Below are 16,557 nucleotides of genomic sequence, written 5' to 3' on the forward strand. Positions count from 1 at the left end.
TTACACTGAAATATTTATTCCAGCATGTGCTCCGCACACAATACAAAAAGAAATTGAAAGTATATCACATTAAATAATGTTAAATTCATCCAGTCCTCTTGCAAGGTCTTAGCCATGGAACATTGTTCTTTACGAACTGAATAAGTGAACCATGACAAAGGTGCCCACTTAGTGTCCATAGTGATCAAATCACAAGTCGGGCAACACATGCAGGGACATGAGAAAGCAGCACTAGATGATGACAGGACATTCAAAGAAAGTAGTCTCACTTCTGACAGTTCACCTGAAACATCAAAAAAGCTTAATCAATTTCCAATCAACAGCAGCTATGCTCACTACAAAACCCGTAAGTGCTTGGCCCATCCTACAACATGGACAAAGGGAGATAACTCAATTGACATGACAACACAATCAGGCTTTATTACTTTATTTCTTGAATTTTATCATCTTTCTTTGCAATCCTGTAAAATGATTCAGAAACGGTTCCAAAACTAAGAATAATGTGCATCCAGATTTTAGTATACTTACAATATCGTCAATTTTCAATATACTCCTGACTGTTTCAGCTGCCAGGGAAATAGCACTGGTTGAGACAAGAAGGGGCTGCACCACATTTTCCTCCAGGATGTTGGTAATAGCTCCCTGAAGAACACGCAACAGTGAAATCATTATGCACTTGTCATCTTCTTGATTCAACAAACTTATTTAACACTGAATACAAACAAACTGAAGCTCAGGCCAATTTACTCCAGTTTAAAGTGTTTGGGGGTCATCTTACACCAATTGATGTCAAAATTCCCAAATGAGCTTGAGCAACTAAGAGAAAATAGTATTATCAAACAGGTACAGAAACACATTAAAGATGTGAACAATAAGCCAACAAAATCACAGGTCTCATGGCATATCAGAGTGTTTGTTCTCAGTCAAGATTCTTGATGGGGAATCCAACACAAAATAACTCATCATTTTTGCCACAATTGTTCACACTGGGTAAAAAGAAATAATTGAAAAATATTCCAAATATTGCCAAACTGAATATATGACCATTGTATTGGCTCAAAGGACTGGTACTACATCTCTAGGCAACTACATGTGATAAAACAGAGGTGTCTGCTCACATACCTTTCTGACATTGATTCCTGCTGTCCTTTCCCCCTGAGCATGTTTGTTTCTTAGTTCTGTCACTGTGGCGATGGGGTTGAGTCCAGCATTCTCTGCTAGTGTGAAAGGGATGATCTCTAGTGCTTCAGCAAATGCTCGATAACAGTACTGCTCCATTCCTGAGAGTGTGTTGGCATACTCCATCAGACGAAGAGCCAGCTCTGTCTCTGGGGCACCGCCACCAGCAATAAGAGCCCTGGGAACAACAGATCAGGGAATCTTACAATACTTGTTGGGGATGTTTTTCAGTATGTAGTAATGGTCACTATTCCGTGTGTTCATACTGTCAACCAATAAAGTATTGAGGTGATTGTTTTGTGTTAACACTTTCTTCAAAACCATTCCACCAATATCATGACAGCCCAAAAAATGACACGGTAACAATTTGTTCTGCTGGACTTGCGTAACATCAACTTGACCCAAAATGAATCTTCGTATCCCCACAATAGGTTGCTTTTAACCAGAATCCTTACAGAAACCAAGCATAGGTAGCATATTTAGACACCTACCTCTTCTTGACAAGACACCTGATGACACAGAGGGCATCATGGAGTGACCGATCTGCCTCCTCCAGCACCAGCTTGTTGGATCCTCTGAGCAGAACACTGATGGTCTTGCCCTGGTTTGCTATACCAGTTATCTGTGAACACCAACAGATTTCAGCACATGAAAATTGACCATATTGTCACTAATATTACGTCAAGATATGTTTTGGAGCCGAGACTTCATGAATGTCTTAACTAACATTTACTAACAGGACTAATAGTTGTCAAAGCTCTATGAATGCAGTTACAAGAATCATGTGCCAATGGCTACTTAATGCATACTACAGTATACAGCACGTATATTCTAAATTATGAGAACCTGTTCTCTCCTTGCTGAGGTAAGGATGTTCTTGAAAGAGGAATACAACTCATGTCATAGGTGCCTTCCAATCCCCTCACATTCTGCTTTTCAAGTAAATAATTACAATCTACAAGTGAAATGTTGTTATACTTGAGACAACAAGTTTTTAGTTGATTTTGTTGGACATAATGGCTCACCTTGACAACTTTCTCACTGCCTGTGGAGATCTCCTCTGCCAACTCAGCAGAACCAAGGTTATCTGCTGTGAAGTGGTCCAGGCTGGCAATAGGCCGGCAGTTGAGTGTCTGGAAGTGTTATCATTGTTCATTAACATTATTAAATGAAACAACAAAAACACTGCTTTATTTAACTCCACTGACTATCAATGTTAAGGAAACGTTTTTGTTTTTTCTATTAAGATCATTACGTAGTTACAGCTATGATCTCTCTGGTTTCTTAAAGGAAACATACCTTGCTTACAAACTCTACTTCCTCTCTCTCAATGTCCTTGACCACCATTATTTTCATTTTTGCCAGGAAATGAAGGGCAAGGTCACTTACAGCATCCCTGTGTGAAAAACATATATCATCCAGTCACATATCTATAACATAAAGTGAAACATTTACTTTGGATAATCAACACTGTACAAGCAAGCAAACTGTCACCTGGAAAAAGGTTAAATCTAAAAGCTATGACAAGGACTATTTGAACACCATTTTTTAAAAGGATGTTTGAGTGAAGTGTTCCAGCTACATCACAGCTTGTCAATATGATATAGGAGTGAAACTCGTCTTGGATATTTACTACACTAGTAAGTACCCATGAGGACAAGAATGTGCTGACATACCTAAACGACATTAGCCACCGAATGGGACCTAAAAAGAGTTGTCTGGTTTAATCATGGGACACACAGGGAATTGTGGTCAATTAATTTGGGCCATTATCAGTCTGAAGGTGTGTACCTGAGAATAGACTTCTGTATAAGCAGGAGATTACAGCCGGCTTTCTTGATCTGCTTGACAATATTGAGGATGTAGTTCCTCTCTTCCTTTAACACCCGGTCCATCTGACTATAGTCAGACACGATCACCTGGTTCTCCATCTGACATACAATAGAAGAATGGAGGACTAAGTCTTCAAATTTTTCTGCACCTCATGATGAATGAATCGAATTGAGTGAGTGAGTATAGTTTTACGCCACACTCAGCAATATTACAGCTATATGGCAGCAGTCTGTAAATAATCAAGTCTGGACCAGACAATCCAGTGATCAACTACATGAGCATCGATCTGTGCAACTGGCAACCAATGACGTGTCAACCAAGTCAGCGAGCCTGAGCACCTGATCCTGTTAGTTGCCCCTTACGACAAGCATAGTCACCTTTTATGGCAAGCATGGGTTGCTGAAGGCCTTTTCTACCTGGGGACCTTCACGGGTGAACGAACTGAAACACTTAACGAATATGACAATTAATACAAGCTACCAATTATATCACTTAAACTGACAGAAGATGAACACATTAGCTCACTTCATCATGCAACTTACATCTGTTTTAGGTGGTGAAATGCAGAACTGGATGAGAGCAATCTTAGCTTTCTCTATTTTAGTAGGTCCTCCACCAGAAGCCTTCTGTGTGAATACAAGGCCGTTGATGAGCTCAGTGTCGTCCACTGTGCCACTGTCAGGAAGAAAGGCATATGTACAGAAAGAACGTAAACATGTAAATAAAGCATGTTGCATGACCTCTCACTCATTGATGTTGACTCTTACAACAAGCATGGAATGCTGGGGCCCCTTCTTGCCCTGAATCCCCACTGGGTTAGAGGAAGGCAACTTAAGTTGATATTAAGTCACTTAAACACCCTGTAGCCACTAACCCGAGTTTCTTGATGATCCTGATATCCTTCAGATCGACATTGTCTGCTGTGGAAGGGTCAATGACATTCAGAACAGTGTCAACAGCGATTGGTGAAAGAATGTTGGAATATTGCGAGACAACCTGAAAAGCCAAAATCATGTCCATAGTCAACACAATTCTAACCATTTGTTCCACGGCATGTCTTTGAACATGTTCATTAGTATTTGTCCAGCAAACTGAAAGGTGTATGTCCTTTTCTTTCTGCAGCAGCAATAGACTGAATAACATACACCATAAGGGATAAACATAGAAATTTGGGTGGGCCCCAATTCTTGATATGAGGATCCAAGTGTCCCACCAGGTTAATTTTAGTTGGGCTCCTTTTAGATTTGGGTGTTTACAGTTTTCAGCTAAATGTATGTACTTAATTTGTATACTACTAAATTGTTTTAGTAAGCTCACACTTTTATTCTGAGACATGATCATGAATGAAAACTGCAAGTTACCAAGTGAAAGATTTTAAAGAAACATGCTTTTATTGGCTGAACTTATTACAACAACCAATCAGGGGTATTATGGCATGTGCATTAAAACTGGTTCACTTAATAGTCTTTTCTGAGATTTCGTCGAACGAGAAAAATATTTATCGCATTATATTTACTTAGGCTGAAAGTGGTGTTTTAGAATATTTTGAGTCCATACGGCACAACCTAAATTTCTGTCTGCAACAATCATTATTTTAATGAAGAAATGCCACACAAATGCATCCTTAGTTCCCTTCACCATTCTTGAGTGAAGACTTGCAATAAACCAAGTCCCCACAGAATTTCACTGGAGCATGGTTTAATGCCGACCACCAACATTCCAGCAATATCACAGCAGGTGGCACCAGAAATGGGCTTCACACATTGTAGCCATGTAGAAACTGAACCCAGGTTTTAGTTTGGCATGCAGAGCAAATGCTTTTAACAGCTAAGCTACATTACCATCCCTGACAGTGTTTCAAGCAAGGACAATGAGCAAGTGTATTTCCACATTGTTTCAATATATGCTGTAAGTAACTGTAGTCAAACACCATTGTTTTGAAGTAACCACAGTTGAGTTATTTAACACTTGACAACCAATACTGATGACTACAATGAAGGACCAAACTTTCACTTCTAGACAACTGCAAAATTCAACATATAAAAGTTTGACAATAGAGTTTGACTGTATTCCTTAGGATATGAAACAGTGGTATTGTTGGGCTACCTTTGAATTGAGTGAAGTAGAGGCACTCTTGAGTAGTGAGTCTCTGTCTGACAATGCCAGGGGAGTAACCATACCCTCTAGGATTTCTACAGCTTTGGCTGCAGCACCTTGAAAAGACTCGGAGATTGTTGTTGGGTGTATGCCTGAATAAAAACAACATAAAACACTGAAATCTTCTTTACTCCAGTTTCTATACACAAGACTAGGATCCTTACAAAAGATAGACTCAGCTGAACTAAGAAAATTCTTGTTCAACTTGTTTCAGACTCTCTGTTCAATGTGCATATATTTGCATTTCAAAACACTTACCTACAGAACATATATTTATCTTCTGAAAAATTAACTAAAGGTTCTGTTGAATGGTTTTGTCTGTAAATTAAATTCCAAAGATTTTCATGTGATATTAATGATGCTGTACTATGTATACATAGTGATGAGACAACATATCGAGACAATTCCTGTGATATAAACTCCATTCATAATATCTTAATCAGGTAACACATTGGTAATAGTTCATAGCTACAAATCTGATATGATACAGACCTTTCTCAAGCAGTTTTGAGCAAGCATCCAACATGCTCCCTGCCAATACAACCACTGATGTTGTACCGTCTCCTGCCTCAATATCCTGGGCCTTGGACAAATCAACCAACTGCAACAGAATGAATCCTGGTTACTGTCTACATTAAAGTGAACTCTTCTGCCTTTTGGTACTGATACTATTGGAAAAACAATACAATTTTTGTACAACAGCAATGTAGAAAGCCACTAAAGAGCATAAAATGCACTCACCATCTTTGCTGCTGGATGAAGAACCTGCATCTCCTTCAGGATAGTAGCTCCATCGTTTGTAATGGTTACATCCCCATTGGAGGCCTGGATCTGTAACAACATTCAACATGTCACATGTCCTCACAACACTCTTTCAAACAAGAATATTAAGAGCCCTTCTCCACCACCAAAACTGAAACCATATGCTGACATGTGCATCACAGTGCTCTAAAACCAACCAGCCTTTTAAAAATAACAGAAGACAAATGTGTTTATGTTGAAAGTGGGGGTTGTGTATGTGCTGGTGATGTGCTTTGTTTCAGATTCCTTTGCTGACAGCTATGCATAACCAGCATACGTATTAAAAGAATTCTTTTTTTGACAGAGGGGGTTCACTTATTTGTTGTATTTTCAATTATGGATTAATGGTCAAATAAGTAAACTGATGTGTTAATTTGAAATCTCACTAATTTTCAAAATATAGGTTTATCCTTCAAAATCAAGAAACAATCACCATTTTGTCCATGCCCCTGGGGCCCAAGCTTGTTCTGATGGCATCTGCTACAGCTGAAACAATGAAACAAGATATTTGATAATATTGCAACAGATACATCATACGGAGGGAGGACAAGCGATGAAAGTCACCTACACAGCATTATTGTGTTGGTCTATCTGATTACTGGGCCTACCTCTAGAATGCAGCACCACAAACTTTAAAAACATGTCATGATACTATTTTACTTAAGTATAGGTGATTTTGTTCCAAAGCATGTTCTCGAAGCAATGCCCTATAACGCCGACATAGCAACAAGGTAGTTCTTACTGTGTTCCCTACAACACTATTCTGTCATGAAATCACCAGATAAATACTATACAAGCTTGTCATTCATCCATACACCATGAAATTGACGTCTGATGCCTGATGTCAATGACAATTTTCAGTTCAAGTCATATTGGCTCATTCCACACCACATGGTATCTTGTAGATTACGGAATAGGATGTGTGCCAAATGGCATCAGGGCCATTCAGCAACTGTAGATAAAAATCATGAGACACTATGTCTACTGCAACCTTCGAAATTGTCCGTAACCTATTCAACTCTTTCCATTTATTTCTATGACATCACAGGAATGACTAGCTAAATTTACACACTGAACAACAGTGTGGACGTAGCTAAATCAGTTTGCTGTTGGGCTAACAATCCAATGTTCATGGCTTCATGTTCTCACAACTTGGTTGCCTGACTCAGTGACGTGATCTATGACAGAATGTTCTTGTGTGAAGATATGGTGTTGTATTCTAAAGGTGCTCCATGGACTGCAATACATCATTATGAACACTGCCAGACACAAATTTCATTTCTTTATACATACATAACCTTACCATGTACAAATGAGACAAAAGTTGCTACAGTGCTATTCTATACCGAGAGAAATATAATATCATAAGGTGACAAGTATGAAGCAATAAAAGTCTCAGTAAAAAGGTCTCACTTTCAGACATAACATGAACAGTTGACAGCATTGGCAATTTAGTCAAAGCTTTGAGAGTGGTAAAGTATCCCTATGTATCAGTCCCGAGTAACTTGAATTAAACCCTTGTTATTATTTAGAAATTGCAACAACAAATGTTGGGTACCATGCTTCAGATGCCTGGAATGTCATACTGAACTTGTTCCTACTTGATCTAGAATATTCTAAGAATAACTGGACATGTAGCACAATGAATATTTACCATGGTTACAGTTTAAATAATGGGTGAGTTTTACACATGTGTACTATTGAGCAAAGAGAGCAGGTGGAGTTAAGCTGCAAATTAACTGCAATAAACACACATACATACACCTTTCACATACACTATGCCCTAAATGTCATGTTTACATTTGTTACCATGTAGGTAGCTTACCTTTAGCTGCAATAAAGTTGCTTATTCTGATTTGTGTTGGCTTGTCTTTGTCTTTATATTCAGATCGGCTTCCTTCATTACTTTGGGATTGGGCTGCTGGCATTTTGAAAGAGGAAATAGTAGTGGATGGTAGCGGATTATTCAGGCATGAGTTTCTCACGCCGGCAAGACACTTCTAGAACTATCCAATATGGCGGCCCCCATTGGCTCAGTTCTCGAACAAACGAAATCAACTAACTCATCAACATTTATATAACGTTATCAATTCCCGATAATGTATTTTCGTATCTTTAAGATCGATCATGAAATCATCTTTAATTTGGAAAATTTGGTGTTATTTACATATGAAAACGAGGCCTGACGTCAGAGTGCGCGGAAACTTGAGTTGTCGCGGGAGTTTGTGTAAAGAATTTTAGCAAAATTTTATACTCCGACATTAAGAGTGATTAAGTCATAGCAAAAATGTTGTTCAGAAGTATATATGATAGATGCGAAGGTACGTATGGGTAAATAAATGTAACTGCGAAATCAGTTCATAAGTTTTCTAATTGTAGTTGTTTTGATAATTGACGATGTTACCGAAGAAGCCCTTTCCAGTTTTACCATTGAAAACATAATGATTATTTTTAAGGTAAATATAATTGTGAGAAAAATTGCAAGCAGATATTAAGGCATAGCACTAAAGAACAGTTTTGTTTAATGTTTAATTACTGTGCCAACAGACAATGCTCATAATAAATATTTTCTTGTTGGATGTCGATTAAGTTTTGTTTTCTGTCTCAGGACGGCGGAAAGTACGAATACAAAGTTTGATATCTCCCTTGCTTGATCAGTTTGAGTCCCTCACCAGTGACGATTATTTATTGGCTTCGGAGGATGATGGGGTAATTACATATATTCTGTCCTGTTTCACTTAAGTAGTATCAGTTGCTTATGTAGATAATTTCTGGTATAGTTTAGCAAGCAATTACTTTTTACTGAACCCTGACAGTGACAGCTCTAAAAGTAGAAGGCTCGGGTCCTAGTCAATTTACCGCACGTCAAAATGGCCACAAAATCCTAGTCAAAATGGGAATACCTTGATGTTTATTACACATCAACAAATCATGTTTTCAAAAAATAACAAGACATTTGGTTGCTTGAAAACCATCGCTCTACAGCCTATGTCACTTTGACCTAATTTGGAGATAAAGGACTCCAAACATTGAATTCTTACCATTTGAATGGGTTGGGAAAAGATAGTGATAACCCAAACAAACATACGTTCAAGATAATTGCTTTTGAAATTTTGGTCAATCATGAAAAATATTAAAAAAATGAAAAAAATAATGTATGGCATAGTAAGCTTTGTTAGGTAACATAAGTGATATTTTGCGAGTAGATGTTTACTAGATATTTGTCTTGTTATACATGGCAATGCAGACCTCTCAAGTGAAGAAAACATGAATATCTTCAAACATATCCATCATTACGTCAATCAAACAAAGCAATTCATTTATTTATTCTAATCTGTTATATTCTAATTCTTAAGATCTCTCATGTACACCTTCTCTGTTTCTCATGTAAATAAATGTTTTGTGACTATTGGGAGGGCATCATTGAGTTGGATGACTTGTGCCCAATCCTTTTCTTCAATGAATAAAATATGTTTAAATAAAATATGGATGGCCATTTTGACTTTTTCTGTGGTCATTTTGACTTTTGGTATGGTCACTTTGACCAGGGGTTGTGGTCATTTTGACATTTTCGTGTGGCCATTTTGACTTGGGTCAGTGTGGCCATTTTTTTGTGTGGCCATTTTGACCTGCTCCTGAAGGCTCAATCAAATGTTTGTAATGAGCTGTAGAATTCATTGCTGCGATTGGAGCAGCTGGGGTGGTGAAAGCAGTGATGATACAGATCTATGTTCTATTTGCAGGTTTATCAACATTTGTAAATATTAGGTTATCATTGATTCAAAATCATCTTTCCATTCATATGTTTATCAGGACAAAGTCAAGAAGTCAGATCTGATTTCCATATCTTCAGTTCTCTTATTCAGATTCTGTGATATAGTTCATGCTTGTACCTGTCCAATAGTACTTTTAGATATACAAGTTTATTTCATTTATGTTTTGTCCTCACACTACATGTTAAGAAATGCCTTTGTTGGAATAAATGTATGACTTTAACCATTGCATCTTTGATATTGTACTCATCAGGAAATGAGAACAAAAACCAAGTGATGACCAGTTCTTTACAGTGTGAATTTGGTGCATTACATACGTATGTGTGTGTTGCTCATGAAGAACTCGGTTAGAACTGGTCCTCTTTAACTTGCGTTTGTTGTATGAGGTGATTAACTGGATTGGATGGTCAGTCTTGGAGAGATGGTTGACACACATCATCGTATCCCAATTGCATTGATCGATGCTCATGCCGTTAATCACTGGACTGTCAAGTCCAGCCTTGATTATTTGCATACTGCCACCATATAGCTGGGATATTGCTGAGTGCAACATAAAACTAAACTTGTTGTACATTGATATTTTATGTATCGCCATATGATCAGGTAAATATTAATAGTTTCATTACTTCCTTGCTCATGACTGCAGCAACCAAACCAAACCAAAATATATGTATGTTATTACTGTTTTTGTGTGTTTAAGTGTTGTTTAGACATGACAAAATAAATTCCAGAAGAATACATTTTGATATCTCATGATGATGAATATAAATGGTGATATTCCCTAACTTGAAAGCCTACATTTTCTTCTTTGTAGGTGTCTGTCCCACCCCTTGCTTGCAGCTTCTGTCCAGGTAAGGAACTACGATCAGTGATGCCCTTTTGTTAGCTGAATTTCTTCAATATCCAGTCCTTGTAACACCTCTGACATTTCCAGAGAAACAACTATTAACAACAAATTTTAATGAAGTAAATTTTTAAGAAATAGCAAGAAGGAATGAATTTGTTAATACTTGCACAAATGTTGCAGCGAGAAAAATCATTTGGACCTTGTGTGACTTCTAAGTATTATTATGTGTCTCATATAGTGGTCTGTGTGGTGGGGTAGCCTTGTGTTGGACTATTGCTAGAAGTGGCTCTATCACTCATACTTATGGTTACCAAGTCTTTAATTGGGTATTTTCAGGCTACTGTCACATTTTTGGAAACAGTTGTTGATGGACACATCCCCAATATTTACTGTTCTTTTCAAAAGGAGCTCCACATTTTCTTCGTTACTGTAGTTGGCATATAATAAAAATAGGGTGGTTTTTTAAATCACTTGTAGTACATATAGCATGAATAGAATGAAAATCAGAAATTTTATTTTCCAGTTTCCTCATCTGGCCATATCCTGAGCCTTGTAGATGAAAATGGCTACCTGGTGCTGTACAATACATTGCGTACAGGTACAGAGGCTATTCTGACAGGTGAGGAATACAGGTGTTTACAAACTACCGTGCTTCTCACCAAGATCACACCTGTTTGACCCAAGCTTAAGTCAGTGGTGTAGTGAGGGTTTAAGATATACTCTGTTTAGGGAACACGTGCAGTGTTTGCCTTTTTTGATTATTCAATTTATAGAAAATATGGATTCATTAGTGTCACTTAAATGCAATGTGTGATATTTGTTAGGATTTTGACGTGTTAATATGTGTGTCTATTCGAATTGTGGGAAACAGATTTCCTTGGCATATGTATGTACATGAAGTTCACACAAATGTATTGTTTAGATGTAAAAATTATATACATCCCAAGACACGAACAAAAAGTGAACACATTAGCATGAACTTTATTCACCAATTTATCACCGATTAAAACAGTACCAGCAGTTTCTTAAACAGTAAATGTATGATTACCATTTATGTGATAAGGTCAAGTGGTAAAATTTTTAAGTATGACATGTAATTTAGGAAGAGCCATAGCCTGAAACTGAGAGTACTCTGGACTAAAAGTTTACTAAGCAAGGGTAAAACCATGAACTATTGTAATTGGTAGTTCTACATCTTCCCAGAGTGGCAGGCCCACAACAATGCCATCTTTGATCTTGCCTGGATGGAGTCTGAAGAGAAGATAGTGACTGCGTCTGGAGACCAGACAGCTGTGTTGTGGGACCCTCACACCTCTACCAAGATGGATGTGTTCAAAGGCCACACCAGCAGTATCCGATCTGTCGCTTTTAGGAAGTTTGACGATGGTACAGATGCAGTGCGTTTTGGTTACAGATAGTGCATAATGTTGTCTTCAGAAATCTTGTGTTTCTTGAATACTTACTTTTTTTAATAATTAATTCATTAATTAATGAATTTCAAATTATGATTTTTCTATTCATTTTTATTTAATTTAAAAATTATATACAGCATTTATCTATGGTCATGTGATTCTGCACATTTCTATTAATGTTTTTTCAGATGCTCATGTAAATGATTAATACTTTTGGTACTTGAAAGCTCATCGTTGAACTGCCATGCTTAAAAAAGTAGTATTTGAGTTCATTTTAGGTTTGCATGTATTTTCTGGTGATAATTACCTCGTCTACTTTGATATTTTCTTTTCCAGCTGTTTTAGCAACCGGCTCTCGAGATGGCCATGTTATGCTCTATGACAAGCGATGTGCACACAAAGGTAACAGCATTTGATAATTGATCAGAATGTTTGGAATGTTCAAAACAGACTAACATCTTATTGATCAAGAGAAAATGATCCATGAAGTATTTGGTAATTATTTGATGCATATACCATCTGTCCCTTGACAGTTCTGAAAGTTGAACTGGTCTATCCTTACATATGGTGATGTATATTGCTCATGATAAAAGACGAACAAGGTACACTTGATTAAAAAAATGAAAAATCAGTAGGGTGTCTCTAAAGTGGCAGTAGGTTTGCTTGGTGGTTAGTGTTCTCTCTTGATTTATCTTGTTAACATACATTTGATTCGTCTTACAAATGACATTATGATTAAGATTCTCATTAGATTGTATGTTAATTTGGCCATTTGACCGTCATGTCTGTCAATACCTCTTGAGGTGAAATTCTGTTACTAGAGAAGTGTTTAGGTTTCTATATGACATATTTGGACCGGCATGAGATGGTTATGTAGCCTAGTGGTTAAAGTGTTGGCTTGTCACACTGAAAGCATGGGTTCGATCCCCCACAGTGGTTCAATGTGGAACGCCCATTTCTGGTGTTCCAGCAGTGATATTACTGGAATATTGCTAAAAGTTAAATTCACTGACTCAAATTGCAACCATGTGATCAGGATGTAAGGATTTTACCACCTGTGCTTCAACACCTCTAGTTGTAAGTATTTCTCATGTTGTCTGCAGAAGGCTACATCCCTCCTATGAATGTGATCCGAAATGCCCACTCGATTCAGGGGGCCAAGAATAAGAAGCGCACCAAGCTGGGGATGGTCATGGTAAGTAAACTCACACTAGTGGTTCTCATTAGAGCTGTAACAATGCATTGAATTATTGATGGTAGAAATTGTTGATGGTAGAAATAAAAAACTATCAATGCGTGGATAGTATTCGTGACTATCATTCGTTTATCGTCAGTTGTTTGACTTCCATTTATAAATGCACAGATTGTTTAGTAGTTGACTTCCATTGATAAATGTGTTGTGCAAAATATAGGAAGTACCTGATTCGTTCATTCTTTTAACATGTTGTGTTTACAGGACAGTCAGCAGAGTGTGACAGTTGTAGCATTCCAGTCGGACATGTTGCTCATCTCCTCCGGAGCTGTGGATGGGTAGGTAGGATGGTAGGGTGGGGTTGACCAGGGTAGTGAGCACTGGGGAGGTTGTGAGAAGAAGAGAGCTGAGTGTAAGGGCATGAGGAGGTAAAGGGGTAGACAGCAGGCAGCTTAGGAGGGGAACAAAGGGTAGGCAGCTTTGGGGAGGTAGGGAGCAGAGGGCTGGGAATGATTGGCATGGGGGAAGGTGCAAGGGATGGGTTGGAAGCAGAGGGTAAGTAACGGATATGGGAGTAGGACATGGGGAAGGCAGCAGGAGGCTTGGGAGGGAGAGAGAACAGGGTAGTAAGCATTGGGCAGGGGTGGGGAAAGATGGCATGAGGGTAATGGCCATCGGGGTAGGCAGCATGGGATGGAGAGCATAGGTAGTCAGTTTTGGGTATGCGTAGAGGAACATGGCTGGTAGTAATGGCCATAGGTAGGTATAGGTATTGGTATGGTAAGGTGTTAGATAGCATGGAGCAGACAGTAGGAGGAAGGTGTTAGAGAGCGTGGAGCAGGCAGTAGGGGGAACAGGGCAGACAGTAATAGGCATGGGGTAGGTATAGGTATTGGTATGGTAAGGTGTTAGATAGCATGGAGCAGGCAGTAGGAGGAAGGTGTTAGAGAGCGTGGAGCAGGCAGTAGGGGGAACAGGGCAGACAGTAATAGACATGGGGTAGTGGTTCAGGGCTTGGGTAGGGAGGTTGGCAACAGGGAATAGGGAATGTATGGTAGGTGCCTCTTTTTCTTGAGTGGCAATTTTCAGTGTGAACTGGTGAATGAATTGCACAGACCCTCCAGTAGACTACTTCTTGAGAAATCAACTGTATTTGTTAGGGACTGTATAAACATCGTAAAAACATGAAAGAGTCTTTTTGATAATAATGCTTCATTCCATGTAGCAAGAGAATCAGCGTTTCATTTAGATGTCACTGATCTAGGCCTATATTTCTCTTACCTTGATCATGTCCTTGACTGAGTATTATGGAGACGTTGACTAATGGTCATCAGTGTTACTTAGATACTGCTACTTTTTTATCTGTATGACAATCGAAACTTTAACAAATCTTTTTTTTGTTGATACTCTTTACCTTACACACGTTAATATTAATCATCCTTCTACATGACTGAATGTTGTGGCAATGGTTTGATTTACCTTTCAGATGTATAAAGATTTGGGATTTAAGGAAAAACTACTCTTCACTCAACTCAGACCCTTTGGCTCGCTACAGCTTCCCTTATGAAGGACCTAGAGCAAGTAAACATGGTAGGAACATTAGCGTCTCATGTTTTAGTCACGTTTAGCTCCTGAAATGAAGGATCATGTATCATTGAACTATATCATGATTTCTGTCTGCCTGATGGGCAGCTGTACATTCACCCATCTTTCCATTCATCCATCTACCCATCCATGAATGCATCAGTCCTTTTATCCATCTGCCCACCTACCCATCCATCAATCCTTTTATCCATCTGCCCACCTACCCATCCATCAATCCTTTCATCCATCTGCCCATCCATCAATCCTTTCATCCATCTGCCTACCTACCCATCCATCAATCCTTTTATCCATCTGCCCACCTACCCATCCATCAGTCCTTTCATTCATCTGCCCACCTACCCATCCATCAATCCTTTTTTTCATCTGCCCACCTACCCATCCATCAATCCTTTTATCCATCTGCCTACCTACCCATCCATCAATTCTTTTATCCATCTGCCCACCTACCCATCCATCAATCCTTCCATCCATCTGCCCACCTACCCATCCATCAATCCTTCCATCCATCCATCTGCCTACCTACCCATCCATCAATCCATTCACCCAGGACATTAACATTTTCTCTCCTTGGCCTGATACTTCATGGTTGAAACTGCGTAAGAATGATCAGAACAAATTATTTCTTAATGCTAGAAATACTCCTTTGATCAGTTACAGTGTTCAGTTAAAATTATTATGAGTCCATATTTCTTAACCTTTTTTTAAGATCATTCTATACATTTGTGTCCCTCACATGAAGTCCTGGAGTTGTATGAGACGTACATTTGACAGGTTATTCCAGCCTGACAATGGACTCGTATGGAGCTAATTTGTTTGCCAGCTGTACGGATGACATCATCTACCAGTACGACCTTGTCACATACAACAAACATCCAGGTGAGTGTCTTTTTGTAGACAGTTGCCTTACACCAAGGACTCTGTCCTTTGCAATTGTCACGGATTTATCGAGCCATGTTTAGAGCATGCTGAGTTTTACAAAATAATAACAGAAAATGTATCCCAAGTTTCAAGTACATATTTTCTTCCCAGTTTCATTTGCAAGTGCCTTAGTTTCAGGATCAAGTAGACCTGTGAACATCTGGTGTCTTCAGCAATCCATGCTTGCCATAAAAGGCGACTATGCATATCGTAAGTGGCGACTAATGGGATCAGGTGATCAGGCTCCCTGACTTGATTGACACATTATTGGTTATTGGTTATCCCAGTTGCGCAGATGGATGCTCATGTTGCTCATCACTGGATTATCTGGTCCAGACTCGATTATTTACAGACTGCAGCCATATAGCTGAAATGCTGAGTGTGGTGTAAAAGTAAACTCACTCACTCAGAATCAAGTGAAATCCCTGGTACTTCATGTCAAGATTAGTGTCTTACAGGATATGTATCATTTCAGTTAAATACAATTCACATGCATGTAAGTGAGTTGAAATAGGAGAACATATGAAATGATATGAAACTGAATTCTCAAGTGCAACTTTTTGACAGTATACACTGGAGTCTTTAAGAACATGTTTGTGCGTATGCAATTCTTGCTATGCACTCCTCTTGTTACGGACATTAATATGACATGCTTCCTGGTCCCAGTAGTGACAATATAGATGGACCCAACACAAAGCAGATACCTTCAGAATACCACATAGCAATGAAGTGTATTTCTACGTCTTTTCTGTCCTTTCTTTCCAAGTTAGATCAGTTCTTCTGCAATGCTGCATTGTAAGAGGTGACTATCTGACTTAGTTGACGCATATTGTATACTAG

At 38.6% G+C, this 16,557-nt stretch overlaps 2 protein-coding genes across 2 annotated transcripts in view; one reads left to right on the forward strand and one right to left on the reverse strand.

Moving 5' to 3' along the window:
• Positions 1–8,157, reverse strand: LOC137293927 (T-complex protein 1 subunit delta-like). Its single transcript, XM_067824785.1, has 14 exons — positions 7,796–8,157; positions 6,404–6,456; positions 5,911–6,000; positions 5,662–5,770; positions 5,119–5,261; positions 3,887–4,008; positions 3,555–3,687; positions 2,971–3,110; positions 2,479–2,575; positions 2,205–2,312; positions 1,671–1,801; positions 1,123–1,357; positions 529–642; positions 1–283 (listed from the first exon to the last, which is right to left on the reverse strand). The coding sequence occupies exons 1-14, from the start codon at positions 7,896–7,898 to the stop codon at positions 266–268; spliced, it is 1,596 nt and encodes a 531-aa protein (XP_067680886.1). The 5' UTR covers positions 7,899–8,157; the 3' UTR covers positions 1–265.
• The window catches only part of LOC137293926 (denticleless protein homolog), a 19,912-nt gene continuing 11,496 nt past the window's right edge, over positions 8,142–16,557 (forward strand). The window contains exons 1-10 of the mRNA XM_067824784.1: positions 8,142–8,291; positions 8,579–8,679; positions 10,558–10,594; positions 11,114–11,209; positions 11,794–11,976; positions 12,339–12,404; positions 13,106–13,197; positions 13,459–13,532; positions 14,681–14,784; positions 15,571–15,675. Coding sequence (XP_067680885.1) covers positions 8,258–8,291; positions 8,579–8,679; positions 10,558–10,594; positions 11,114–11,209; positions 11,794–11,976; positions 12,339–12,404; positions 13,106–13,197; positions 13,459–13,532; positions 14,681–14,784; positions 15,571–15,675 — 892 coding nt within the window. The 5' untranslated portion in view covers positions 8,142–8,257. The remainder of the gene's footprint in view (positions 8,292–8,578; positions 8,680–10,557; positions 10,595–11,113; positions 11,210–11,793; positions 11,977–12,338; positions 12,405–13,105; positions 13,198–13,458; positions 13,533–14,680; positions 14,785–15,570; positions 15,676–16,557) is intronic.

The sequence above is a fragment of the Haliotis asinina genome, chromosome 8 (genome assembly GCF_037392515.1).
Source record: "Haliotis asinina isolate JCU_RB_2024 chromosome 8, JCU_Hal_asi_v2, whole genome shotgun sequence".
Classification (NCBI taxonomy): Eukaryota; Metazoa; Mollusca; class Gastropoda; order Lepetellida; family Haliotidae; genus Haliotis; species Haliotis asinina.

What these genes read in the sequence shown, in the direction of transcription:
- LOC137293927 (XM_067824785.1), bottom strand. Translation starts at nt 7,898, where the DNA reads ATGCCAGCAGCCCAATCCCAAAGTAATGAAGGAAGCCGATCTGAATAT. An exon ending in CCAGGGGCATGGACAAAATG is followed by an intron (nt 6,001 to 6,403) that starts GTGATTGTTTCT and finishes ATGTTGTTACAG; the next exon opens with ATCCAGGCCTCCAATGGGGA. An exon ending in AGGTGTCTTGTCAAGAAGAG is followed by an intron (nt 1,358 to 1,670) that starts GTAGGTGTCTAA and finishes TGTTGTTCCCAG; the next exon opens with GGCTCTTATTGCTGGTGGCG.